Source organism: Rhinopithecus roxellana, chromosome 5 (assembly GCF_007565055.1).
Source record: "Rhinopithecus roxellana isolate Shanxi Qingling chromosome 5, ASM756505v1, whole genome shotgun sequence".
Classification (NCBI taxonomy): Eukaryota; Metazoa; Chordata; class Mammalia; order Primates; family Cercopithecidae; genus Rhinopithecus; species Rhinopithecus roxellana.
In genome coordinates, this window is record NC_044553.1 from 8,104,978 (window position 1) to 8,129,429 (window position 24,452).

At 36.6% G+C, this 24,452-nt stretch overlaps 1 protein-coding gene across 5 annotated transcripts in view; it reads left to right on the forward strand.

Annotated features, from left to right (window-relative positions):
• Nucleotides 1–24,452, forward strand: part of FRMD6 (FERM domain containing 6) — a 256,303-nt gene that overhangs the window by 208,498 nt on the left and 23,353 nt on the right. For 4 of the 5 annotated variants that reach the window (XM_030931058.1, XM_030931056.1, XM_030931057.1 and 1 more), the window contains 5 exons: nucleotides 6,162–6,406; nucleotides 15,213–15,303; nucleotides 18,121–18,224; nucleotides 19,227–19,303; nucleotides 21,633–21,819. In XM_030931058.1, the coding sequence (XP_030786918.1) occupies nucleotides 6,308–6,406; nucleotides 15,213–15,303; nucleotides 18,121–18,224; nucleotides 19,227–19,303; nucleotides 21,633–21,819 (558 nt within the window). In that variant the 5' untranslated portion in view covers nucleotides 6,162–6,307. The remainder of the gene's footprint in view (nucleotides 1–6,161; nucleotides 6,407–15,212; nucleotides 15,304–18,120; nucleotides 18,225–19,226; nucleotides 19,304–21,632; nucleotides 21,820–24,452) is intronic. The other variant, XM_030931059.1, reaches the window with a different exon arrangement.

Genomic DNA, 24,452 nt, shown 5'->3' on the forward strand with positions numbered 1-24,452 from the left:
GGATTACAGATGTGAGTCAGTGTGCCTGGCTTTGACTCTTATTTTAATGAACAATCTTTCCCACCCAAATAACCTCATAGCTAATACTTATATCCGTTATCTAATTTAACCCTTCCAATGGTCTTAGGAGGCCGGTACTACAGATTTTACAGATGAAGAATCAGATTTAGAGATCAGGTAACTTACCGAAGGTCACACAGCAGGTGTTGTGGAATCCAGATTAAGATCCAGATTTGACTGATTGAGAAAGGGTTATTTCACCCTTAAATCTGTCTTCTTACTCAGTAGTCTGTTTGTATTGTCTCTAAACATGAGGTTAAGCCATATCAAAGGCGATCTTAGCCTTTCCACAGTGCCTCATTTGTCCACCAGAGCAATGGTTGGAAGTGGGAAAGAGACAGCAACAAAGAATCTGATGTTCTTTCCAGAGTATTTGGCTCCAGATGGTTGATAGATGTCAACTACTTTCTTTATAGGTAAAACAGTAACTGTAAAACAGGCCATGACGCAGAGACTGTTCAATTTACTTCTCACTTTAAGTGAGAAAAGTAAATCTGTTTCTCCTAAATTTTTTTTGTTTTCTGTTTTTTTTTTTTAAATAAATAAATGACCCTTAAGAAAAAAAAAAACCCTCATAATACAGAGTATGCAGGCAGATTAAAAATTAGGTGTCAGTTGTTTCCTGGTAGGTTTTATATTTTCAGGTACTGTTATCAAAATAAAGAACTCTTCAGGAACAAGCAGGTGGGAATTATGGAAGAGTATTTGTGTGAGAAGTTCGGCTATATACTGCACTAAATATTTAAGTTTTAAGAAGTTAAACTTCAAAGCTATTCCAAAGCCAGAGGCCACACACATTCAAGAGGTTGAAAATTTTGTCTTTAAAGTTCAAGCCAGATTTCTGAGTTTGGCGCTCAGTTGCTGATCTTTAGTTGGAAAATGTATTTAGTAAGAATTGTATTATTAAATAAAAAAACAGCTGGGTGGTAAAAAGTAGCCCATAGTGTCTCTATATGGCAACGTGTAGAGCACTAGTTCTCAACCATGGGTAATTTTGCCCCCAGGGAACATTCGGGAATGTCCGCATTTGGGATTGTTACAACTGATGGGAGAGGGGCTCCTGGCAGCCAGTGAGTAGAGGCCAGGGCTGCCGCCGAACATGCTACAATGTGCAGGATTGCCCCCCACTAAAAATAATATTTGGCCCAAAACATCAGTAGTGGCAAGTTTAAAAAGCCATTCAGTAGAATCTTCGTGTATAGTAAGACAAACAGCTAACATTTAATGAGCATATACTGTGTGCCTGTCATTGAAGATTAAGCAAAATGTATAGCTAGTGAAGTGACCCTCCTCTGAGAAGAGCTAAGTAGAGGAGACAGACAACTGAGGAGTACTTACAAGGAGTATTGCACAAATAGATTATCCACAAGGAAAAACTTCTTACTGAGCAGGAGTTAGTCTCAGGGCCAGTCCAGATCCGGGGAGAGGGGAAATAGATCCCACCTGTGAATGGGAAGCATGCGAGTGAGTTCACAGGTTTCTTTAACATACCATAAGTACTTAACGGTGCCTGGAACATAGTAAGTTTGTAGTAAATGCTAGCTATCATTAGCACTATTATTTTGCCTCTTCTGAACAATAAGTGAGTCTTGGCATGGAAAACTCTTGCCTGGAATGGATGGATGCATGGATGGATGGATGCATGGATGGATGGACGGACGGACGGAAGGAAATTGCATCTCTTTCTTCATTTAGATGTTTCCTTAAATATTGACTCATTAGAGATGCTTGCCTTGATTACCCTACATGAAATAGCATCCACACCACAAACATATCTCCATCAACTCTATCATCTACTCTGGGCTTATTTTTCTTCATAGTACATATCACCATCTGCATCATGTGCTTATTGTCTGTTTCTATTAGAGCAGGATATTTTTGTTAGCGTACTCGGCACATACAGCAACATTTGGCAGACAGTAGGTGTTGAATGAAAGAATGAACAAAAACTAATTTTGCTAAAGACATTTTGATACCACTTTTGGGATAGGATACTATACATTAAAGATGACACACTGTTTATTCCAGAATGATCTTAGCTACAGTATTCATAGCACAGTATTTGTATACTTAATACTGTTATCCATTATATCTTCCTTTGAGGTTGGCATGAGAGTTGCCCATCAGAGTATGTGTGCTCTTAGAAATCAGGGACAATACTATCATTTTAATCTTCTTGGCAGTGATATGTCCTTAACTAGATGGTGAACTCATAGGTGGAGGGGGAATATGTAATACTTTTTGTATTCTGCTTTTCAGCAAATAAATATTACCGTACTGTGTGTGTAACAAGAGCTATATGAATGTATGATGATTAAATTAGAAGATAGGATTCTCTGCAATCCAAGTTTTCTAAGATAAATTTTTGCCTTGTTTTTGTTAGGTGATAAAGATACCATATTGACTGTTGATACATGCCTACTTAGTCATGCTTCACTTACAGTCATCTTATCAAATTACCAGCTTTTTACTTTTTTAGAGAGACAGTCCCAGAATTGAGAATCCTCCTTTGCCTACATTCAAAATGAGACTGTATTATGTGGGTAGGAAATTTCTGGAGACCTACTTTTAATTTTAAAATAAAAAAAAAATTACCATAGTTTTAGATTTAGAAAACAGTTACAAAGGTGGTATAGAGAGTTTCTGTGTACCACACAGGCACCCAGTTTCCCCTGTTGCTAACATGTTACATGATTATGGTGTATTTGTCACAACTAACAAATCAGTATTGATACATTATAACTAAACTGCATACTTTTAGGGGTAGTGACCCAGTTTTAAAGCTTTTTTCCCACAATTTGTTAAAAATGACAATCAGTATTGAATGCCCATGGGTGGTGCCTTCCTGATTCTTAAAAGAAACTGAGTAATTTTGTAACCATTGGGACTTATCAGGAAAAAGGAACTTATAATAGTGTGCGCTTAAAGTTCCAGGGGGGAATTGTATAGCTTAATGTATTGTTTTTGTAAGTTGGGTATTAATAAATAAAGAGGCTGGGTGGAACTTGATCATTATTAAAACTGATTTTTTTTTATTCCCTGGCAAATATATTACTACCACATGGTCTACTCTTCATAGATAATTGATCCTAAGATAATTGGGCAGAAAAGGGTTGCCCTGTAGTAGTAGGAAATGTGTCCTCCTGGGACTGAGTTGAGATTTAGTGTAGGACACAGAATAAGTAGCCAATGGCTGCTATGAGGTTGACTTCTGGAATTCAAATTGGTATAAATTTAATTAATCCTTTTCCCCAGGACTGCCCAATTTTAGATTAAAAGTTTTGTACTGGCACATATTAGAGATATGGCCATTTTACCATTTCAGTGGAGCCTTTTAATCAGCTTTAATACTGTCTTGGGTAAAGTAAAAACTTAATCTCTCTCTTGAAGCGCTTTTCTAGTTTGCCATCCTCAAAGCAGAAAGAGTAGCAGTGAAGCAGCGCTGCTTCATATAGACTCTGCTTTTATTAAATTTGCTTCAATAATCCTCTTCCAGTCATCTTTTGTGCTGCATATTTGAACCATAAAAGAAGCAAAAATTGTACCCAAATGAAAATTTCAAGTTATTTTAATGAAGCTCTGGAAACATCCCACAGCTCAGAAGATATTTTTTCCTAGTTTATTTTTTAAATTCTGGGAAGTAGGTCAGTAGACATACCCTGCTGTAATTGGTTTAATTAGAAGTGAAAAATTATAGGACTAAATTTGAAGTATAGATTTAAATAAGAATTATACTGGGATGAATATTACTTAAGGGTTTGAATTTAAGATGCATTTAATCAAAGCTTATAATTTCTTCTTGTAAAGATTTATATTGCAAAAAGGAAGACTACGTATTGGAATATATCAATATATGGGGAAAATTTTACCATGAAATATAATATTTGATAAAATAATTTTAGAATTGTATCTCTCAGTGGTATGCCTAAGAATATTGTTCTGTAGGACCTTAATAGATATGCCTTGGGGGAAAAGTATTGTGTGCTTATGTAAGTTTGAGAAATAATGCATTAAATATAAGAAGTTGCCTGCAGGACTTCTCAGAGCCTTTAACACTTTCTGAATTTCTAAGAGAGGACATATATAGGGTACAGTACTTTGCAAACCTACGTATCCCTATACTGCCTAGTAACATTTTTCAGGAAAATGTTTTGAGCACACGAATTTGACCTATTGTAGGAATTTATACCTTTGACAATGTTGAGGACCTTGTTTTTCCTATTATAATGATGTGATATTCACATATATTACTTTTTCCCAATTCTTTATCCTTAAGATATTTTTCCAATGTATTATATTCAACCCTCTACTCAGTGCCTTCCTTCTGCTAACTAAAGTGGTTTCCATCTGTTGCTACACATCAGAAATACCTGGCCCTGACCCTGGAAATTCTGTATGAATAGAAATGCTGGAATATCTGCTCAGGATTCTGTATTTATTACAAACACCCAGGTGCTTCTGATGCAGCCAATGCTGGTCCTCCAACTGATGCTTTGGAATTGTTGAAATAAAAGCATGCATTTTTTCCTAGATGGATGAGTAGATTGGGGCGTAGTTTGTGGTCCTAGAACAACACATGGGTTAACCATCCATCCTAGTGAGAACGATAGCACAGGCCTCCGATGACCCCCCACGAGGTGATGTACTGGCTATAATCTAACATGAAACAATTATTCTTTAAGAAAAGCAGAATATTTCTAATTGGGCTTTTAGCCACCTTCCTAATAATGAAGTACCATACATATGATTACTATGTGTTTTAGTTTCGAGTAATTCCCTTGTGAATGATGTTTTATTTATTCTTTAAAAAGAATACTAGATTATATTTTCTAAATGTGCCAACTATCTAAGAATATATTCTTTCCCCTCCTGCTGATAAGAGTTATACATTTAACCTTAAGCAAATCGGCCAAGATTCTATTTCATTTATGCTTTGATTTATGTGAGTATTAATGCATTTTCTATGAAAATTGTATGGTTATATATACTCTCCACCTAGTGAAACAGTTCCATATTCCTGGAAATGGTCTTTTACATCCTACAAATGTAGCTGGAAAGAAATAATATAAATACTAATGGTTTGAGAGACAACTAGTCTTGACATATTTTGGTTGAATAGTGTTCTATTAGCAACAATATATGAAATACTAGACACACCCATTAAAGGTAGAAAACACCCACTACTGTTTTAAAATTATTCTGCAAGATCTCACCAATGCAATGAGACATAAAACAGAAATAATGGGTGTAATTATTGAAAATTGGAGATAAAATTTCTATTACTTGCAAACAAAATTCTCTATATTAAAAACCTGATAAGTTAAACAATACAATATGTTTAATAGAACTAATTAGATATGAGAGGCATCCAAAATCCATCCCTCTTTTCTATACAAACATGATTTGATATACACAGTCTTGTTTTATCTGTGTATTAATTGGTTTATGAAATAATAAATGGAAAAATCAAGTTTGCATTATCAGATTAAAGAAGCAGGAGAGACAGAGCCATAAAAACTAAGAAGAATGTTGTAAGGAGGGCTTAACAACCAGGGTAAATGTCGTAGAGAGATCAATTAAAGTGATGGCCTAGAGATCACGGGCTTCATTTGGCAGAACCATGTTGGTGAAGTGAAGGAAGTGGAAGCCAGACCACCATGGTTGAAGAATGAATGTAATGTAAGAGCCAAGACATTTATTTGAGTTTGGTAGTAATGAAAGAGAAAGAGAATTTTCTTATTGCTGTTGTTTTTGTCATTTCATGTTCAAAACCCTTTATCTCCCATGTGGAACGGAAAACTCCTTCAAGACAGGATCTCTGTTTCTGTTAGGCCTGTAGTGCTTAGTACATCCTTGAATGCGTGAGGCTCTCATTGGTTATAAGTTTAATTCTTGACTGTGGATGAAAGCTTTAAAACTTTGTGGGCAAAATACAGAATGAATTTCAGTGAGTTCCCATGTATTAAACAAGGTGGTGCTGGCTGGAGACATGCTGTCTCTGTGCCCACAGGAGTAGTAGTGCTGTGTTCATCTTCCCAACCTGCTTTTCACAGTCTTCACCACCTTTCTTCAGGAGTCTCCCCTTTTTGTCTTTTTCACAGCTATGAAACCCACGTAGTCGAACACCATGATGCTTCTCCTGCAGGGCGTGTGATGAGGAGGCGAGCTTGGCTTTGGAGTGCTGGGAACCTGAGGAATTGCCAAGGACCCAAAGCCCAGCCCTGACCACCAGAGAGCCCAAAACACAATGAACAAATTGAATTTCCATAACAACAGAGTCATGCAAGACCGCCGCAGCGTGTGCATTTTCCTTCCCAACGATGAATCTCTGAACATTATCATAAATGTGAGTAGATTGAGTTTTAGAAATGTCTAAATATTATGTTTTCACCAGTGACCACATTCAACTTATGACTTGATTAAGGGTGAAATCTTTACAAAATTAGGGCAGTAATAATGTGGCAGAATTGGGTTGTCAAATAGTCCATACATATACATTCACTTAGCTTTCTGGCTTGTGTGCAGGTGCCTTCAACATTCTCTCACCTGGGTTAGAATTAGAGGACTGTGGTTACTATATTGAAAAACAAACATTTGCTCTTTTTAAACTTTTGATCGAAATATAACTTCTATTGAAGTATATGAATTTGTGTCTTAAATGCTTAGAGTTGTCACCCGCACACATGAAATGGTAATCATCGCTGTTAGGTTGGTGCAAAAGTAATTGTGGCTTTCGCCATTGAAAGTAATATCAAAGACTATGGTTACTTTTGCACCAACCTAAATAGGTTTTTTTGAGACAGAGTCTCACTCTGTCACCCAGGCTGGAGTGTGGTGGCGTGATCTTGGTTCACTGCAACCTCCATCTCCTGGGTTCAAGTGATTCTCCCGCCTCAGCCTCCCGAGTAGCTGAGGTTACAGGCACTCACCACCATGCCCGACTAATTTTTGTAATTTTAGTAGAGACGGGGTTTCACCATGTTGGCCAGGCTGGTCTCGATCTCCTGACCTCAGGTCATCTGCCTCAGCCTCCCAAAGTGCTGGGATTACAGGCATGAGCCACCATGCCCGGCCTTAGATAGCTTTTTAATATGCATCTTGATTTTAAGAGTAGCCGAAGTCTAGCCAATTTCCAGGACTAGGTGCATAGGCTGAACATTTGAGCACTAAGCTGTCGCTTATGATTTGTCAGTCATAGTCAACTTGCTTAGATAACCTGAACATTGAGGAATATGATTTTTTTAACTTTAAAAAAAAAATTGAGTTATAATTTACATACTGCAAAGTATAGAAACCTTATGTGTGCAGCTCAATGAATTTTTACAATTGTGTACATCCATGTAACCATCACCTGTTTGAGATATAAAACTTTGCCAGCACCCTAGAAAGATCCTTTGTGACCCCTCCTAGTCAATATCCTTCACCTAAAGGGTAAAAACTATTCTGATCTCTGTCACCAAAGTTTTGCTTGTTTCTGAATTTCATGAAGCTGAAGTTATGTGATGTATTCACTTCTGAGTTCTTTTACTCAACATTTGGCCTGTGAAATTTATTCATGTGAATCCATGTGACAATAATTACTTCTTTTCCATTGTTGTGTGATATTCCATTGTACGAATAGACCCAATCTATTAATCTATTGTTGATGGGTAGATATTAGATTGTTTTAAGTTTTTGGCTATTGTAAAACTGTTATGAACATGTTATGTGTATACACATGTGGAAATATTTCTCCGTTTCTACTGAAGAGTATTTGTGAATCATAGGTTACACTGTGTTTAGCCTTGGTAGAGACTGCCAAACAATTTTATGGTAATCAATGTCATGCCTAACATTTTTCAACCCCTCTCTGTGTTATCAACTTTCATACTCTTTCTTTCATAGATTGTATTCTGATGGAATTAGAGGAAAAATTGCCTTAGTGCATGACTTGAATTAGTTTTCTTTCCTATATGTTACTATATTTTTATTTATTTATTTTGATTTTGATTTTTTTTTTTTTTTGAGACAGAGTCTCTCTCTGTTGTCCAGCCTGCAGTGCAGTGGTACAATCTTGGCTCACTGCAGTCTCTGCCTTCCAGGTTCAAGTGATTCTCCTGCCTCAGCCTCCCGAGTAGCTGGGACTACAGGTGCCTGCCACCACGCCTGGCTAATTTTTGTAATTTTAGTAGAGATGGGGTTTCACCATGTTGGCCAGGCTGGTCTCGAACTCTTGACCTCAAGTGATCCGTCCGCCTCGGCCTCCCAAAGTGCTAGGATTACAGGCGTGAGCCATTGTGCCTCGCCATGTTACTATATTTTAAATCCAATTGCTATATAAAAGAATATTTGCAAAATTATGCTGAAATGTATATGACATTTAAATAATTTCATTAAAAAGTTTAGCTAAGAAAAGTTTCTGCTTATTACCATAGTCATTTTGGCTTTATTCTGACAATCAACACCATTTCTTAATTTACTGCTGTATCCTCATTTTGCTTATAGGGGTTGTCTGAGGATCCAACAGGCCTGCCTATTGGATGAACTTTGTCATCTTTTGGGCAGAATTTCCAATGATTAGCTACATTGCTGCTTAGGGTAACTGAAATTGTTTTTGGATGTGTGAAGTGGTGGGCTATTATTCTGACAGCATTTGGTTTTTTAAACTGAATAAATATCGACAATATATCTCTTTTTTCAGTGTGGGCACTAGCAAAATAAGTTATAATCTAATCCTACTTACATGTGTGAATATTTTGTTTTACTTTTTATACAGTTATATAAAAGATATCCACTAAATTTTAAAAATATACATAATCTAGGACATATAGCATAAGCACTTAAGAAACTTCTCTCACTTTCATTTGTCTCTTTACCTGGTGCAATATGTGTGTGTATGTGCATGTGTGTGTACACACACGAACAGGTGTGGAACACCTTACTAACCACATTTAATGAAGGGAAGGCTAATCTGACTTAGTGAAGAATACTGAAAGCTGACTATAATTTTCAAAGAAATTAATTTATACTAAAATCTCAGCTGAGGAAGATAGTTATAGAGAACAGATGGGAAGGTAGCCAGTTCATTTGTTCCTATGGATCAGCAGTTTTGAAACTTGAACGTACATCAGAATTATTTGGGGCAGCTTAGTAATATTCAGATTGTATAGTCTATGGCCATACCACACTGAATGTTGCCTGATCTCATGTGATCTCAAAAGCTAAGCAGGGGCGGGCCTGGTTAGTAATTGGATGAGAGAAATGCTGATGTAGTGAGTCTGAGGTAGGATGCAAGGATCTGCATTTAATAAGATCCCCTAAATAGATGCTATAGATACTCTAGAATTTGAGTGAAACAGGCAAAGATCTACGTGCCAGCATCACCTAGTTTCTTTCACTCTTTGGAATTCTGGTTACTCGACTGTGTTTTTGGCACATGTCACTGGCCCAGCTCTTAGAACAGTACGTGATACGTAGTAAGTGCAAAGTAAATGTTGGTTGTTAGCAATAATAATATAATTGTCATCGTTACTGAGAAAAAGACTATTCATATTTTGACTCTACAGTTCACTAGATTTGTGACCTTTGGACAAGTTGATTAAGCTTACTCACTTTTTTCACTTGTAAAAGCAACTTGCCCAGTACCTGGTATGTAGTGGGTACTGAATTTGTATTAGCTTCATTTCTGTCTTCCCTTTATAGAATAATTGAGGAGTAGTATGGAAGTGAAAATACATGGATATACTTAAAACACACAGACCTGAATTCAAATCTCATATCTGAATGACTTTGGGAAAGTTAATTATACCTCTTTCAGCCTCAACATCTTCACCTTTAAAATGAGAGTAATACTTACGCTGCAGGGTGATTGTGAGAATTTAGGATTAACACTCAGCATAATTTCTGATGCATATGTAATAGCTGCTATTGTCATTTTAATCTCTAGGCAGAGATAAATTATATTTTTTTAACTCTCCTCTTTTACAATGTTAGTATGATAATCTCTGAGATGGTTAGGACTATGATCATGGACTATGAGGTCATATATCACTGTTAAGGTGGGTTTTAGAGCCACAGGGACCTGTGTTGAAATCCCTGCTCCACAACTTTGCAATCTAGGGCAAATTTTCTAGTTGTTTTGTTTTGTTGCTTTGGTTTCCTCATATGTGAAGTAGGGATAATCTTACCCCTATGCACAGGGACATTGCAAGGATTTAAAGATGTCACATGCATGAAGTACTTAGTGAAGCACCTGGCATATATGAATTACTCAGTAAGTGAGCCCTTGAGTATCAATTTACTTGTTTTTATTTCCTGGAACTGTTTGTTCATTTCATTAATGTACTCTGTTAATAAACCAAGATGAAGAGTCTGAATCCCATGTAGGCCTGTAAGATTTCTTATTTCAGGGCAGGTCTAAGGTAGGACACAGGCATGTAGACTCTTGTTATGCCCAAACTCCTCTCTAGTAAGCGGTCGGACCAAAGAAGGGACTAGGTTAAGTAGGATGGAGGCTTCCCCACTACCAGAAAAACATTTCATGGCTGCCAAGAGGCCCTCACTTTTTACAGTGTTATCTTTGTGTTCAGAAAATAGCAGTCAATGTGTATAGAGTTTGAGTGTAATAAATTAACTGTAGTGAGAATGATTTTATTAACTAATTTTTTTCATAATTTCTCTCTATATATTTTTAGCAATGAAAGATCGTTCCCTGACAGGTGTGGTTGATAGAAAGTTGCCTTTTTGTATATGGAATGAATTTAGTGTTTTGGTCATTCTGAATTCCCTGTGAGTTGCATTAATAGAAGCCATTTTAAATTATTTTAATCATCAGGCAAATAAGGAAACTTGGGACAATTTTGGAAGTAAAACCATTGTAAATGTGGGAGCCATAAAGATTTGATTGATATGAATTGTGGCCACGAGCTTATATGTCTTCACTAAGACAAAACAATTCTTTTTTTTTTTTTTTTTTTTTGAGATGGAGTCTCGCTGTGTCGCCCAGGCTGGAGTGCAGTGGCGCAGTCTCGGCTCACTGCAAGCTCTGCCTCCTGAGTTCATGCCATTCTCCTGCCTCAGCCTCCAACATAGCTGGAACTACAGGTGCCTGCCACCATGCCCTGCTAATTTTTTTGTATTTTTAGTAGAGACGGGGTTTCACCGTGTTAACCAGGATGGTCTCGATCTCCTGACCTTGTGATCCGCCCCCCTTGGCCTCCCAAAGTGCTGGGATTACAGGCATGAGCCACCGCGCCCGGCCAACAATTCTTTTTTTCTAGAGTATATTTTAAACATTCTTGTACAATAACAAACCTTTAACATTTAGGATCACATGCTGTTTTAAAAGTCCATACAGAGGCTGGGTGAGGTGGCTAACACCTGTAATCCCAGCATTTTGGGAGGATGAGGCAGAAGAATCATTTGAGGTTAGGAGATTGAAACCAGGCTGGACAACATAGTGAGACCACAGTCTCTACATAAAAGTTAAAAATTAGCCAGGCATGGTGGCACTGCCTGTGGTCCTAGCTACTTGGAAGGCAGAGGTAGCAGGATCCCCTTAGTCTGGGAAGTTGAGGCTGCAATGTCCCATGGTTGTGCCACTGCACTCCAGGTTGGGCAACAGAGTGAGACCTTGTCTCAAGGAAAAAAAAAGTCCATATAGAGTATATTTTTAGATAAAGCTTTAATTCTTATTCTTAATACCTCATACTATATAGCACTTTTTAACATTCCCATTGCTCCTGAAGATTAAAGAACTTGAGAAATTTCACAGTCAGCTAAAATGTAGCCTTAAAGACTCATAATATGGAAATACAGAAAACTCAAGCTTGTTTTCACAGCAGGCAAGACTTCAGAGCCATGGCCTTATTTAATTATAGTTTTTGAATAAGAGCATTGCTTACTTGATATTTGTTAAAGAGCTTTGCCAGTAGGCTCCAAATACTTGATTTAAACTAGCAGAAGAATAATAAATGTATGGGCTGCATGGAGGAAATATATAACGTTATTTGGTCTGCAGTCACACAAGGTTAAAACAGTTTATTTCCTATACATTTGGTTTGTGGTTTGGAATTTTAACTTCTCATTGCATTTTATCTTAGCTGCTTTGTGCCCAACATTTTTAAATACAGTCAAACTAAAGATTAAAGGTGCTGTAAACAACATGACATTCTAATTCACAAATTTGTAGTATATAGTTCAACTTCAGAATTTTATGACATTTGCTGTGTTCTGCTCTTTTTTATCATTGCTTAAGCCTCTTTGTAAAGCAGAATTATGATGATATGGAACTCAAAATCAAGAGGCCTTTTAAAGTGGAAATGACATAGGACTTCTGTAGGACAGAAATCTAGGATGTCAGGTGATTCAGGCTAGCTGTACACGGAGAGAATGATAATGATTTCCCACTGGCAAATGTGTTCTCCAGTGGTGTCGGTGCATGGGTTTGCATTTATATAGTTTTCCTAAAATGCCGAGTGGCGTATTTATAAAATGGTTTGCTTAGTAATTCGGGGAATGGTCTTGATCTCTACTCATGGAATAGAATGAAGGTGAGGAGGAGCCCACAGGGAATCAGATTCCTGGCTTTCATTCATCGAGCATTTACTGAGTGCCTACTACATATTCTGAATGTAAAATAAGACACTACCCCTGCATGAGTTCCTGGTACTTCCAAGCAGCTCACTTGATGCTACGTTGGCCTTAAATATCTTCTGCTCTTTCCAGTGGGTAAGATACTTTAGGTTGGTTGCTATTCAATAATGAATGTGGAAAAGAGCAGTAAACCCATTCTTACTATAGTTGGAATTATCACCAGTTCTGAATTGTTTGACTTTCAAATTTCAAGGGATCTTGGCATGTCTTTATTTTCCTAATCTGAGTTTCATATTAAGATATGATAAAGAGTCATTAATTCAGAGTTAATTTTTAGAATTTATAATAACTTAAACTCATTGTCATCCTTATTGAAAAAAGGATTTGAAAGCAAATAGTACTAATAAAAGGGGAGATGCCATATGTAATGTGTATAGGTAAAATGATAAACTGTCATGTTACAATATTTTAATACATATATTTAATAATTAAAGTATTTTGATACACAAATAAGCTGTGAGTTGCTGCCTTTGCCACTATTAGTGATATGACTTTAAGCTTTCTGAGTTTTATTTTCTGCTCCTATAGAATAAATAAATTGACCTGGGTGGTTTCTTAAAGTCTATCCAAACTCTAATAAACCTTGATAATTCTGAAGTCAACAAGATAGAATCAGCAGAATTACTGTCCCCCATAATACTTCTTTAAACATTTAAGAAAGCATTATTATGAGATTATAATTATTTATAATAATAATTATTTGATATAATATTGGTATGATTATTATTGATATATAATTGATATACATATTGATTATTATATAATTATTGATATACAATAATTATATAACTATGTTATTATTTATAATAATAATATTGATAAAGAAAATTGTATGTTTCAAAGACTATCAATTAACTTTTGACTTGTCAGAATAACTTATCTCCAGAGTTCCAAATTAATATGGTTTTATGATTGAATTATACTAAGACCCAGAAAAGGAATCTGGTTTAGGCACTAAAAATATATTAGACAATAACAGTGATAAAAGCTAGGCAGGCTGGACATGGTGTCTCATCCCTGTAATCCCAGCACTTTGGGAGGCCAAGATGGGAGGATTGCTTAAGGTCAGGAGTTTAAGACCAGGCAACATAGTGAGAGACCCTGTCTCTGCAAGAAAAAAAGAAAGAATTAGTTGGTTGAGACTCTGTCTTTTAAAAAAAAAAAAAAAAAGTCTAGACCAGCTCATTGTACAGTAGATGAGTTTTTGGGATAGACTATTAGGAGGAAAGCTTTCCTTGAAAAGATACTTGTTGCCCCGTGTAGACGTTCCTCAAAAGGAGATGCACACAGGACCAATAGGTATATGAAAAAATGCTCAGTATCACTAAATAGCAGGGAAATGTGACATGGCTGCTAGAATGGCTATTATCAAAAAGACAAAAAATAACAAGTGTTGACGAGGATGTGGAGAAAAGGGAACGCTTGTACACTGTTGCTGGGAACGTAAATTAGTAAAGTCATTATGGAAAGCAGTATGGGGGTTCCTCAAAATGTTAAACATAGTACTACCATATGATCCAGGAACCCCATTCCTGGGTATGTACCCAAAGGAGATGAAATCATTATGTCAGAGAGACATCTGCACTCCCATGTATATTGCAGTATTATTCATAACAGTCAAGGTACAGAATCAACCTAAGTGTGCACCAGTGGATAAATGGATAAAGAAAATGTGGCACATATACACAATGGAACACAATTCAGCCTTTAAAAAGAGGGAAATCATGTCATTTGCAATAACAGATGAACCTGGAGGATGTTAGGTTTAATGAAATAAGCCAGGCACAGAAAGACAAATCCTGCATAATCTAAAAAAGTCTGACTCAGGGAAGCAGAAAATAGAATGATGGTTACCTAAGACTGAGGAGGTAGGGGGACTGGGGCTATATTAGTAAAAAAATACAGTATATCAGTTAGGAGGAATAAGTTCGAGAGATTTATTATACAACATGGTGACTGTAGTTAATGATGATGTATACTTGAAAATTGCCAAGAATGAATTTTAAGTGTTCTCACCACAAAAAATGATACATATGTGACGTGATGCATATGTTAGTCTGATTTATTCATTCCACAGTATATACATGTATCAAAACATTATGTTGTGTACTATAAATATATACAATTTTATTAGTCAATTAAAAACACAAATGAATTAACTTTTTTTTAAAAAAGATACTTGCCAAATAAATATTTTTGGTAATGTGAATAGGCTATGCTGCTTACTTTCTGAAACTCATTTATCATTTATCATGCACCATGGTTTCAGAACTTTGTCCATGTATGGTAAGATCTGTGAGTCTTGTGTTTTATTACCATGTTGTAAAAACTGGTACTGTGATCATCATTACTGAAACACAACCCCAGGTGAAAGTGATTTGGATAAAGCAGCAGTTGTTTTCTACTGTCAGCTCGTCCTTTCAAGGAGTATATTTACGATGCATTAAATTGCCTGATTGTGGTTCCCTGGGTGGACTTAGTTGAATTGTTATTTCACGTCATGCCTTTCCCCCCTGCAGGTTAAGATTCTGTGTCATCAGTTGCTGGTCCAGGTTTGTGACCTGCTTCGGCTAAAGGACTGCCACCTTTTTGGACTCAGTGTTATACAAAGTAAGTCTTAGAGCCCTCTCTGATGGATTTAGCCAACTATTCCTGAGGAAATGACATCTTATAGCTGTAACTTAAATTGGGCATATTGTTATAAAACTGTGGTTGTCAAAATACCCATGGGCTGATCTTCATTTTTAGTGTAGGTGTAGTCTTTATGTTTTTAATCTCAATTTCTGTGTATTTTTTTTACAATATTTAGGATTTTAGGTATGTATTTGTTATAGTCTGAACTTAAAAATTGATTCCTCTTTAGAAATCTAGATTCCTTCTATGTGTTTGCTCTTCCATGTTTTAATGAAGCAAGCTTGATTTTTGTTTCCTTGCATTCAGGGAGTAGCTGGAACTCTTAGGAAAGTAATTTAATTTGTTTTATAATTTTTGACTTTAAACTGACTTCTCTTTTCATTTTCTCTTGCTATTAACTATATAGTATCACAAAGTAATTATTAATTTAATCTTATTTTCTATTTTTCTCTCTTACCCCTTGTCTTTTTTCCAGTCAGACTATATGACTTGGAAATATCGGGTCAGTTTCTTCTATATTCTTTATGAGGAGAAGATTTTTAAGTAAAGGACTTCATATAAGCTTTCTTCTCTCATAATACCTTAGAGTTAAATTTCTGGGACTTCTCTAAAGCCATTTATTATAAGCTTTCTTCCTTCAAATGATATTTTTAAATTTCTCTAGTTTAGTCTTCTATATATCTTTGCTCATTTTGTCAAGAAGAATTTTTTTTGGTGTGGTGTATTTAATTCTATCTTATACTTGAATATGGTAAATTTAAAGGCTTAAGATATCTTGGAAATCTGGTCAATACAATGACATGCTTACACCTGCCAAGTTGGGAAGTATGTCAGTATAAAGTTGGTCAGCTGATAAACAAAGCCCCTTTACCCGAAAATGTAAACTGTTTTCAGTTGCCTTTTTAGGAGAGGCTAAAGAACATGGAGCAGGGAACACATCAGGACCTTGTGAATCAGCCCTTTGCTCTTCAGTTTCTTCCTGTGGTAGTTAAAACAATAAAACACAGTTGCTAAGCTCCATCCTTCTGTTAGTGCATACTTCAGTCATTCTTTCAGGGAAGAGTCTGAGAGCCATAAGAGGCTCTATAGATTCTAAGTAACTTTTAGTATTCCATGCTCAAGGTTAATTCTTCTTACTACAACTACTGCTAGATCCTTGTTGTTCAACAAATCAGTCCAATAAAACCAGTTTACAGCTTCCTTAGGTTTCAAACTAATTCTTAAGATGTCCTTTTTAAAAAAGAGATAGTAGTATGGTGAAAGAACATTGGAACAGGAATCAGTTGACCTGGTTCTAATTCCAGTTCCACCACTAACTAGCAGTGTGGCTTTGGGCATGCCACTTGACTTCCCTCAATGTCAGTTTTTTCACGTCAAATGGAAATTACTATTCCACCAGCTTTGCAGGATTAATGTGTGTTGAGAATTCTTAAGGTATAAATCTCTGGTCAAACTGTAGGTGGCAGAGGTATAGTGGCAGTTTAGAAATATATGTATGTACTATTATGGTGAACAGTCTTAATTCTATTCATTATGTTGCTTCTTTAGATGGGAACTCAAGCCAAACACAAATCAGTTTCGACAGGAAGATTGTCTGGTCTTGTCTATTTCATGTTTAATCAGTGATATGAGATGGGAGATAGTGTTAGTTGACCTAATAACTGGATTTAAGTAGCTATTCCTTTTTTTTTGTCTCTGGGATCTCTTTCCTAACCCTGTCATTAAAATTGGTTAACTTAATGTCATTTATAACTGAGTAACTTTACCCTTCCTATTTTCTTCTGGCATGTTTCCAGTCAAATCCCAGTATTCAGCTTGGAGTCAAAGTGTAGCAAAGTGTGCACATCTTTGGAGTAGTCAAAGAGACACACTTCCAGAACAGGTACATTTTTATGCAGAGCTTTCCGTGAAGATGTCTCCTTAGTGATAGAATAAAAGGAATCTAGAAAAGACTTAAAACTTTGTATGATATAGGAATGCCAAAGACTTCTTTTGTGAAATATCTTTCTCTTTTAAAAGATTATCTTTGGGAAATATGAAAATGTTTGTTTTCTACCAGCTTCTTTTCATGTGTTTAGATCACTTTAGCATAGGTTTTAGCAGTCTTATTTTCTGTTCACCTTATGAGCGTCATCCCCTGGAAGGGATGTTTTGGCATTCATACTTGTTTTTCATAAAATTTTTCTTCTCTTCTCCATGAAACTGATCCCAAAGGCAGTGTGAGTAAGGGTTTATCATTTTGTAATGCTGTGTTTTGCTGTGTGTGGAACACAGACAAGAAATAGTCTTAAAGATTAGTCTTCACAAAATGTGGGTCAGACTTCTCACTTGAAAATGAGCTGATATCGTCAGTGTTTTCTAATTTCTTACATGTCAATTAAGATGGTGTTTCTGCCATGCTTTATTATTTTGTACCTATGAGAGCAGTCTTCTTTGAGCTGAATGAAAGCATGTTTTCTTAAGACTAACACCCACAGTGTTAGAAGTTAGATTATAAGTCGTAATGACCCTAGAAACTAAGTAAAAGCAGAAGTTGGCAACTAAGATTTCTTCTAAATATTGTATACTTTAATAGTATGTGTTCTGTATTGCAAAAGCAAAATAATTCACAAGTATCTCATTAATGTCTAGTTTACAGGACCTTTTATCTGCTTGAGTTTTCTAATATGGGAATTCAGACTACATTCACACATCTTGAAGCTTTAAAAGAAACTTGTTTCTTTCTATATTTTTTTTATTTTAAAAATCTTTTCTTTAGCATCTGGTCTCTCTTTTTTTTTTTTTGATGTACAGATAATGAACATGTGTATATGGAGATGTCACAAAAGCTTTACAAATATTGTCCAAAAGAATGGAAGAAAGAGGCCAGCAAGGTACGACAATACGAAGTCACTTGGGTGAGATTACATTTATAAGCAAAATTATTTTGATTTTTTAAAAAAATGTTTATTTTAGCTGTTATACATTAGAATAAAACTATAAGTAATACTTTATATAGTAGAAAATGGGAAAAGAAAATTGTAAGTTCTAAAGTGTCACATTAATCAAGTATTAATAGCTTATAGCAAATAATAAATAGAATCTAGATTATCTGTTAAATAATGTTGGATAATAACTTTAATAATCTTGGAATAATGCTTTGAAATGAAAAGTATGGAAAAATTATTTGCTCTTCTCTTATGGCTATGCTAGGTGTCAAAATTGCTGTTCTAGAAGTTATTACTAATTTTTAAATCTACTTTTACTGTACTTGCATTTGATGCTTTGTCTGTTCATTATGCTGGTGCTTTATTTCACAAACATTAATTTCCTTTACATGAGAGAAATTAATAGAGAATTCACTTCGTGTTTCCAGAACCTCCCTAGTAAGTCAGGAATAGTAATCCTAGGTCCTCTAATTTGTATTTAAGAAGTCTTGGAATAAACTAGAAGTCTACTTCAAAGCCAGCTACAAAGTAAAGAACATGAATGTCTAAATAAACAAACAGCATATTAGAATTTGCTATGTGGAATGTCAGAGGAACAAGAGAACATTTGTAACAAGGAGCAAATGGTCACCACAGGGAACAGAGCTGAGCGAGGAGCTGGATCTCAGCTAGAAATTTCCACTGGCATTTATTTTTATCTTCCCTTATGTTGTCATTGGCATTACAGTGAATGAAAATCAGATAGCGGGATGGTGCCCTGTTTTGCTTCATAACTTCCTAATTTTATATGAACCTGGTATCTATATAGGACAACTGTCTACTTACTACAAGTCCCCACTCATTATAAGTAAATAAAACCTATTAGTGATTAAAAAGTATCTTGCAAATAATCATTGTATTTTGGTTGCTTTTGAAACCCATTTTCAAAGTAACTAGAAATAGCTTGATTTTTGTGTGTGCTTTTGTTTTTAGGGTATCGACCAATTTGGGCCTCCTATGATCATCCACTTCCGTGTGCAGTACTATGTGGAAAATGGCAGATTGATCAGGTAAGAGGACAGGGAGAGATTTCCCACCTTCCCCACCCCACCCACTCCCCCCCGTAGCACTTTTTCTAACATACCAAATAAGTTGCTTGTCTTTATTCTTTGTCTACACCTGTTAGGATATAAACTCTGTAGGAGCAGCAATTTTTTTATTTTTAATCTTTTTGTACACTGGTATATTCTCAGTCCCTAAAAGAGAGATACAATAGGCATTCAGTAAATACTTGTTAAATGAATGAATGTTAGACTATTGATGAAAATATTAACAGTGTCATTGGCCCACATTTTCTCCACTCCACGTTTTCATAAACAGATCAGTCTCCAAAAATATACTTATTTCAAGAAGAAACTAGCATTTTGGTGAAGAGTGAGGAGATTGATTAAAAGATTATGTTCTTGTCCAGTGGTAAGGTGGGAGTGGGTCAGAAGCAGGAACTCTCCTATAAAAGTGGATGGGTGTTTATATAGTCTGTTTTCTTTTCATGTGTGGGGTCTTGCTTATATTCTTGGCAGTAGCTTTAAACCAAAATTAAGCCCAGTGAAGCTATCCTAGGTGCAGTTGGACAAGGGCAGGTAATTGATTCTTTTTCTGGAGGTGTGTGCATGAACACTAGTAGGCTCAGGATAAATTCAGAATTCACCATTTCTGAAGCTCAGTCTGTATAGGAGGATTTAGTGCTAGAAAACTTTCAGAGGTGATTTCTTGGCCAATAGAAAATACTAGAAATATGTTTTGCTTATATATTTTTAAACTTTGAGAAGCTCCATGTGAAAGAAAACAAAATACATTTGGCTAGTGTGTTATATGTAAAATTAGCTGTTGATATTTTTATCAATGCCAGATGCAAACTAAAAAGTAAAAATATTAGCCCATAAGGGATTTTTTAAAAAGGCTAAGACACTTTATTAGTTATTTTCAGTTTACATACAATTTTTACTTATTTTACCTGGTAAGTGTGGCATGACCTGGAAAGAAGGAATACATATATTTAACAAATAGTTAACCCCCTGGGGCTAAGTTTTAATGTATCCCTATACTTCTGCCCCTTTTTCCCAGGCATGAACCAGTCTGGACCATCTGTGGTTGGCATTATAAAAAGAAGTGCTCTGAAAAGTACTCTGTCCTAAGGGGGGAAAAATTACATAAATGCTTTATTTTTAAGCTCTTTCTACTTAAACATGGTCTTAGTTTAAATAAACCCATATGTGTTTTCTACAAATGATATCAGCTATGAATCTCAGGTAAACATTCAACCTGAAATAATGTAGAGGCAAATGAGCTCATTAAAATATGTACACGCACATTTTTACTTTGATCACAAAAGCATCCTATTTGCCAGTAAATATTTTTTGGAGCTTTTACCATGTTTTCCCCAGTCAACATTTCTTAACGTATTTAATGGTGACTGTGTTTATTTCTGATCTCAACAAATTGTAATGAGTGTGCCCTGTTAGTATTTCCTTTTGTGGGGAGTATAATAATGGTCATGACATGTGCCTGTAAAAGCATGCCAATAACGTAACATTCATTTAATAAAAAACCTCAAAAAGAAGATTTAAGGAAAGCATTCATTTCTTTTTGGAGAAGCTTAAAAAAAGGAAGAGAACACTTTTGTTAAGCAAATTTTTTTCCAGAAGTAATCCCGGCACTTTGGGAGGCCAAGACGGGCAGATCACGAGGTCAGGAGATCGAGACCATCCTGGTTAACACGGTGAAACCCCGTCTCTACTAAAAAATACACAAAAACTAGCCGGGCGAGGTGGCGGGTGCCTGTAGTCACAGCTACTCAGGAGGCCGAGGCAGGAGAATGGCGTGAACCCAGGAGGTGGAGCTTGCAGTGAGCTGAGATCCGGCCACTGCACTCCAGCCTGGGCGGCAGAGCGAGACTCCGTCTCAAAAAAAAAAAAATGAAGCAGGATTGCTCCTCATATTTTTCCTTATTTATGTCACGTGTGCAGCATCATTGTAGCAAAATCAGTACAGATTACACATGTCTAACTTCTATTCTAACACTTGTTCAGTGAAATAGTTACCATTTTAGAGTAGAATGATTCAGACGTTTTTCTTCTCTGAACGAATCAAATGCTGTAAGCCTTAGGAAATGTTGTTTTTGTTGTCTGGATAGTGTGACTTAGGGCTCTGACCCCCTGCAACCTCAGTGAGGCAGCTATCAGATGTTAGCTACAACCGCTCCCTTTTCAATGAGGTGGGAGGGAGGAGCAGGAACAGAAGGGCTCCTGTCACCAGATGGAGAGCAGGATTTGGGTTCTGTTTACATGTCATTGGATTGTTCCATGAAAATGTGAGTTCTGTTTTCTCTTATTTTCCTAGTGACAGAGCAGCAAGATACTATTATTACTGGCACCTGAGAAAACAAGTTCTTCATTCTCAGTGTGTGCTCCGAGAGGAGGCCTACTTCCTGCTGGCAGCCTTTGCCCTGCAGGCTGATCTTGGGAACTTCAAAAGGAATAAGCACTATGGAAAATACTTCGAGCCAGAGGCTTACTTCCCATCTTGGGTAAGCACTGTTTTCAAATTTGAAAGAGTGTTTTCTTTCGGCATTTCTAGTTCGTAGTGTTGCCACTCATACTCTTTTAAGAAATGGGAACACAAATGTTCTGTGGCCAAATTCTTCGTGATGCCCAGATATTTAACACTTAAAAACATGGTGCACATCATTTCTTCATGTACTCAGTCTTTTTATGGTGAATGGGGGAGAGGATTGCCATCCATCCTGATAATACGGTGGAGCTTGGAACTTGCCAGCCTCCTTTTGGCATTGACATGTCCTTGACCTTCTTGCCTACTCTTACTGAGGCAGAATTTTCTCCCTTTGAAGGCAGAAAAACATAACTCTTTAAAAAGTAAGATTATCCCTCACTTTCCTTTGCTGAGAGAACAAGTATGTCAACTTCCGGCTCTGGCCTACATGTCCTCCACTCTTGGGAGAGCAACTGACCCCTTCTTTCAGCAAGAAAATGTGGGTTTTTCTAACGTGAACTGTCTCAGCTGCCCTTTCTCTACTCTACCTTGTCTGTTTCTCTCCCCATCCTTCCTCCAGGTCTATGCTGTATTTTCTCTCTCTTCTTTATCATTAGCCCCTCCCCAAACTAACTCTTCTTCAGTGAGGACATACAAAACATGTTTGGTTCTCACTCACCCATCCTGGAGAGAGAAAGGCGGAGGGAAAGAAGAGCTACTACTCTTGTCTTGCCTTCTCAGTAAAGCGTCTTGAAAAGGTAGTGTGTATTTGATTTTTTCAGCTTATTTGCTTCCCACAAGTGTTCCTCAAGCCATTTCCATCTGCCTTCTTTCCCCATCAGTCCACTCATGGTGCTGCCCGTTTTATATCAATATAGTAATGAAGTAAAAAATTAAATATATACTACTTTTGCTTTATATTGACACCAGTTGCTTTATATTGACATATCCAGTAGACTCTTTTCACTAAATTTTGTTGCCGTAAATGACACTTAACCAGTCGCATCTTGGGAGATCTCATCCAGATTAATGCTTTTAACGATCACCTACGTGAAGGCAAGTCCCAAATCTGTTTCTCTTCCCTTTATCCATAAGGTAGCTGTTTACCCATAGGCCCTTCAAACTCAAGATGTCCTAAATCAAATTCATCTTCTTGCCACCTCAGTTCTATGTATTCCTACCTCTGAGTACATGAGAGTCATACGGAACTCTGCGTTATCACCATTCCTTCTCCCTGTCCTGTCCCATCAGCTGAAACACCCTGTAATCTATGTGCTTGAGTACCAATCACCCAGCTTAAGAAATAAAATTCTTTTCTATTTTTGTTGCCATTAGCCTTCCTAAATGTCCATTGCCTCCTCTCCCTGTCTTAGTTCCTACTGTTTCTAGGTTCCTGTTCTCAGCAGCACTGTTGCAGAAGCTTGTCCCTGCTTCGGTCTTTACTCCACAGCTTGCAGATGAGATGATTTTGCTTCTAACTTAGACTTTCAGGGCCTCCTCCGTCACCTGTGAAGCCCAGGCTCCCATGCATAACCTAGAAACTCTCCAGATTATAGTCCCTGCCAACCATTCCAGCTTCCTTTCTGGTTGTCCTGCACCTTGAACTTTAGGCTGTGGCAACATTCAGCCATTGGTACGTCTCCATACTTACTGTGGTGTTTCATGCTTCAGGTCTTTCTTCTTGCAGTTCCTTTAGCCGGTGAAGCCCCTGTCTGTTTCACCTGGCTAACTCCTACTCATCCTCCGAGACTCTGCTCCTTCTGGGCAGACCATCTAGGTGCCCAGTGTTCAAGAAGAACCTGGGTATAGTGTTTCACATCTTATCTTAAAATGATTTATTTCTTGCTCCCAGTAAACTGTTTCTTAGTGTGTTCTGAAAGATGGGCATAACCTTAACCTTTTCTATTTCATCAGCTCTTCATATTGAGGTACTCAGTAATTTTTTGTTGTGTGACTTACAGTGCTTTATTTGTTGGAGAGAAATCACAATGTCTGTCAAACTATTGCTGTCTGTAGCATGTTTGCATTCTCTGGTTGTCATCAGGTGCTCATTGAATATTGATTACTGAAATCCAGTTAGTATGCCAGGGCAACCAGTGTGCTGAGATACCAGTTTCCCCCACCCTTGGGATCACCAAAACCATCTACTTTAGTGCCCTTACAAATACTATTTTCAGTGTGCTTTTGACCTGAGAAAAAAGTCGACAAATAACTGATTTAACTGATTACCATGTGAAAAGAACCTGGAAAGAATAATCTGTAACTTGAGTTCTTAGCAGAACTTGACACTGACTATTAATTCATCATATTTAATTCTTTGTAAAATATTCAATAGGAAGAAACAAAATATCAATATAAAGACATTTTAAAACCAAAAATTATGTAATTTTTAAATTTTGATTATTTTGAGCATGATTCTTTTGCTCACATTCATAAGTCCTTCCATCTATTGTATTCCTTATGGAATCAGCTAAGACTTTAATCAACACCTTTCTCTTAGCCTGCAGCTGCTGGATACTATATATTTGACATCTGAAAGCCCGGAGTACTGTCTGATGAAAATCTAAGTCACAGTGAATCACAATGAATGTTTGAATGAAACGGTTTTCTCATAAGTATTCCGACAGTGTTCATATCAGCCTCTCATGCAAGAACCAAAATTAGAGAATT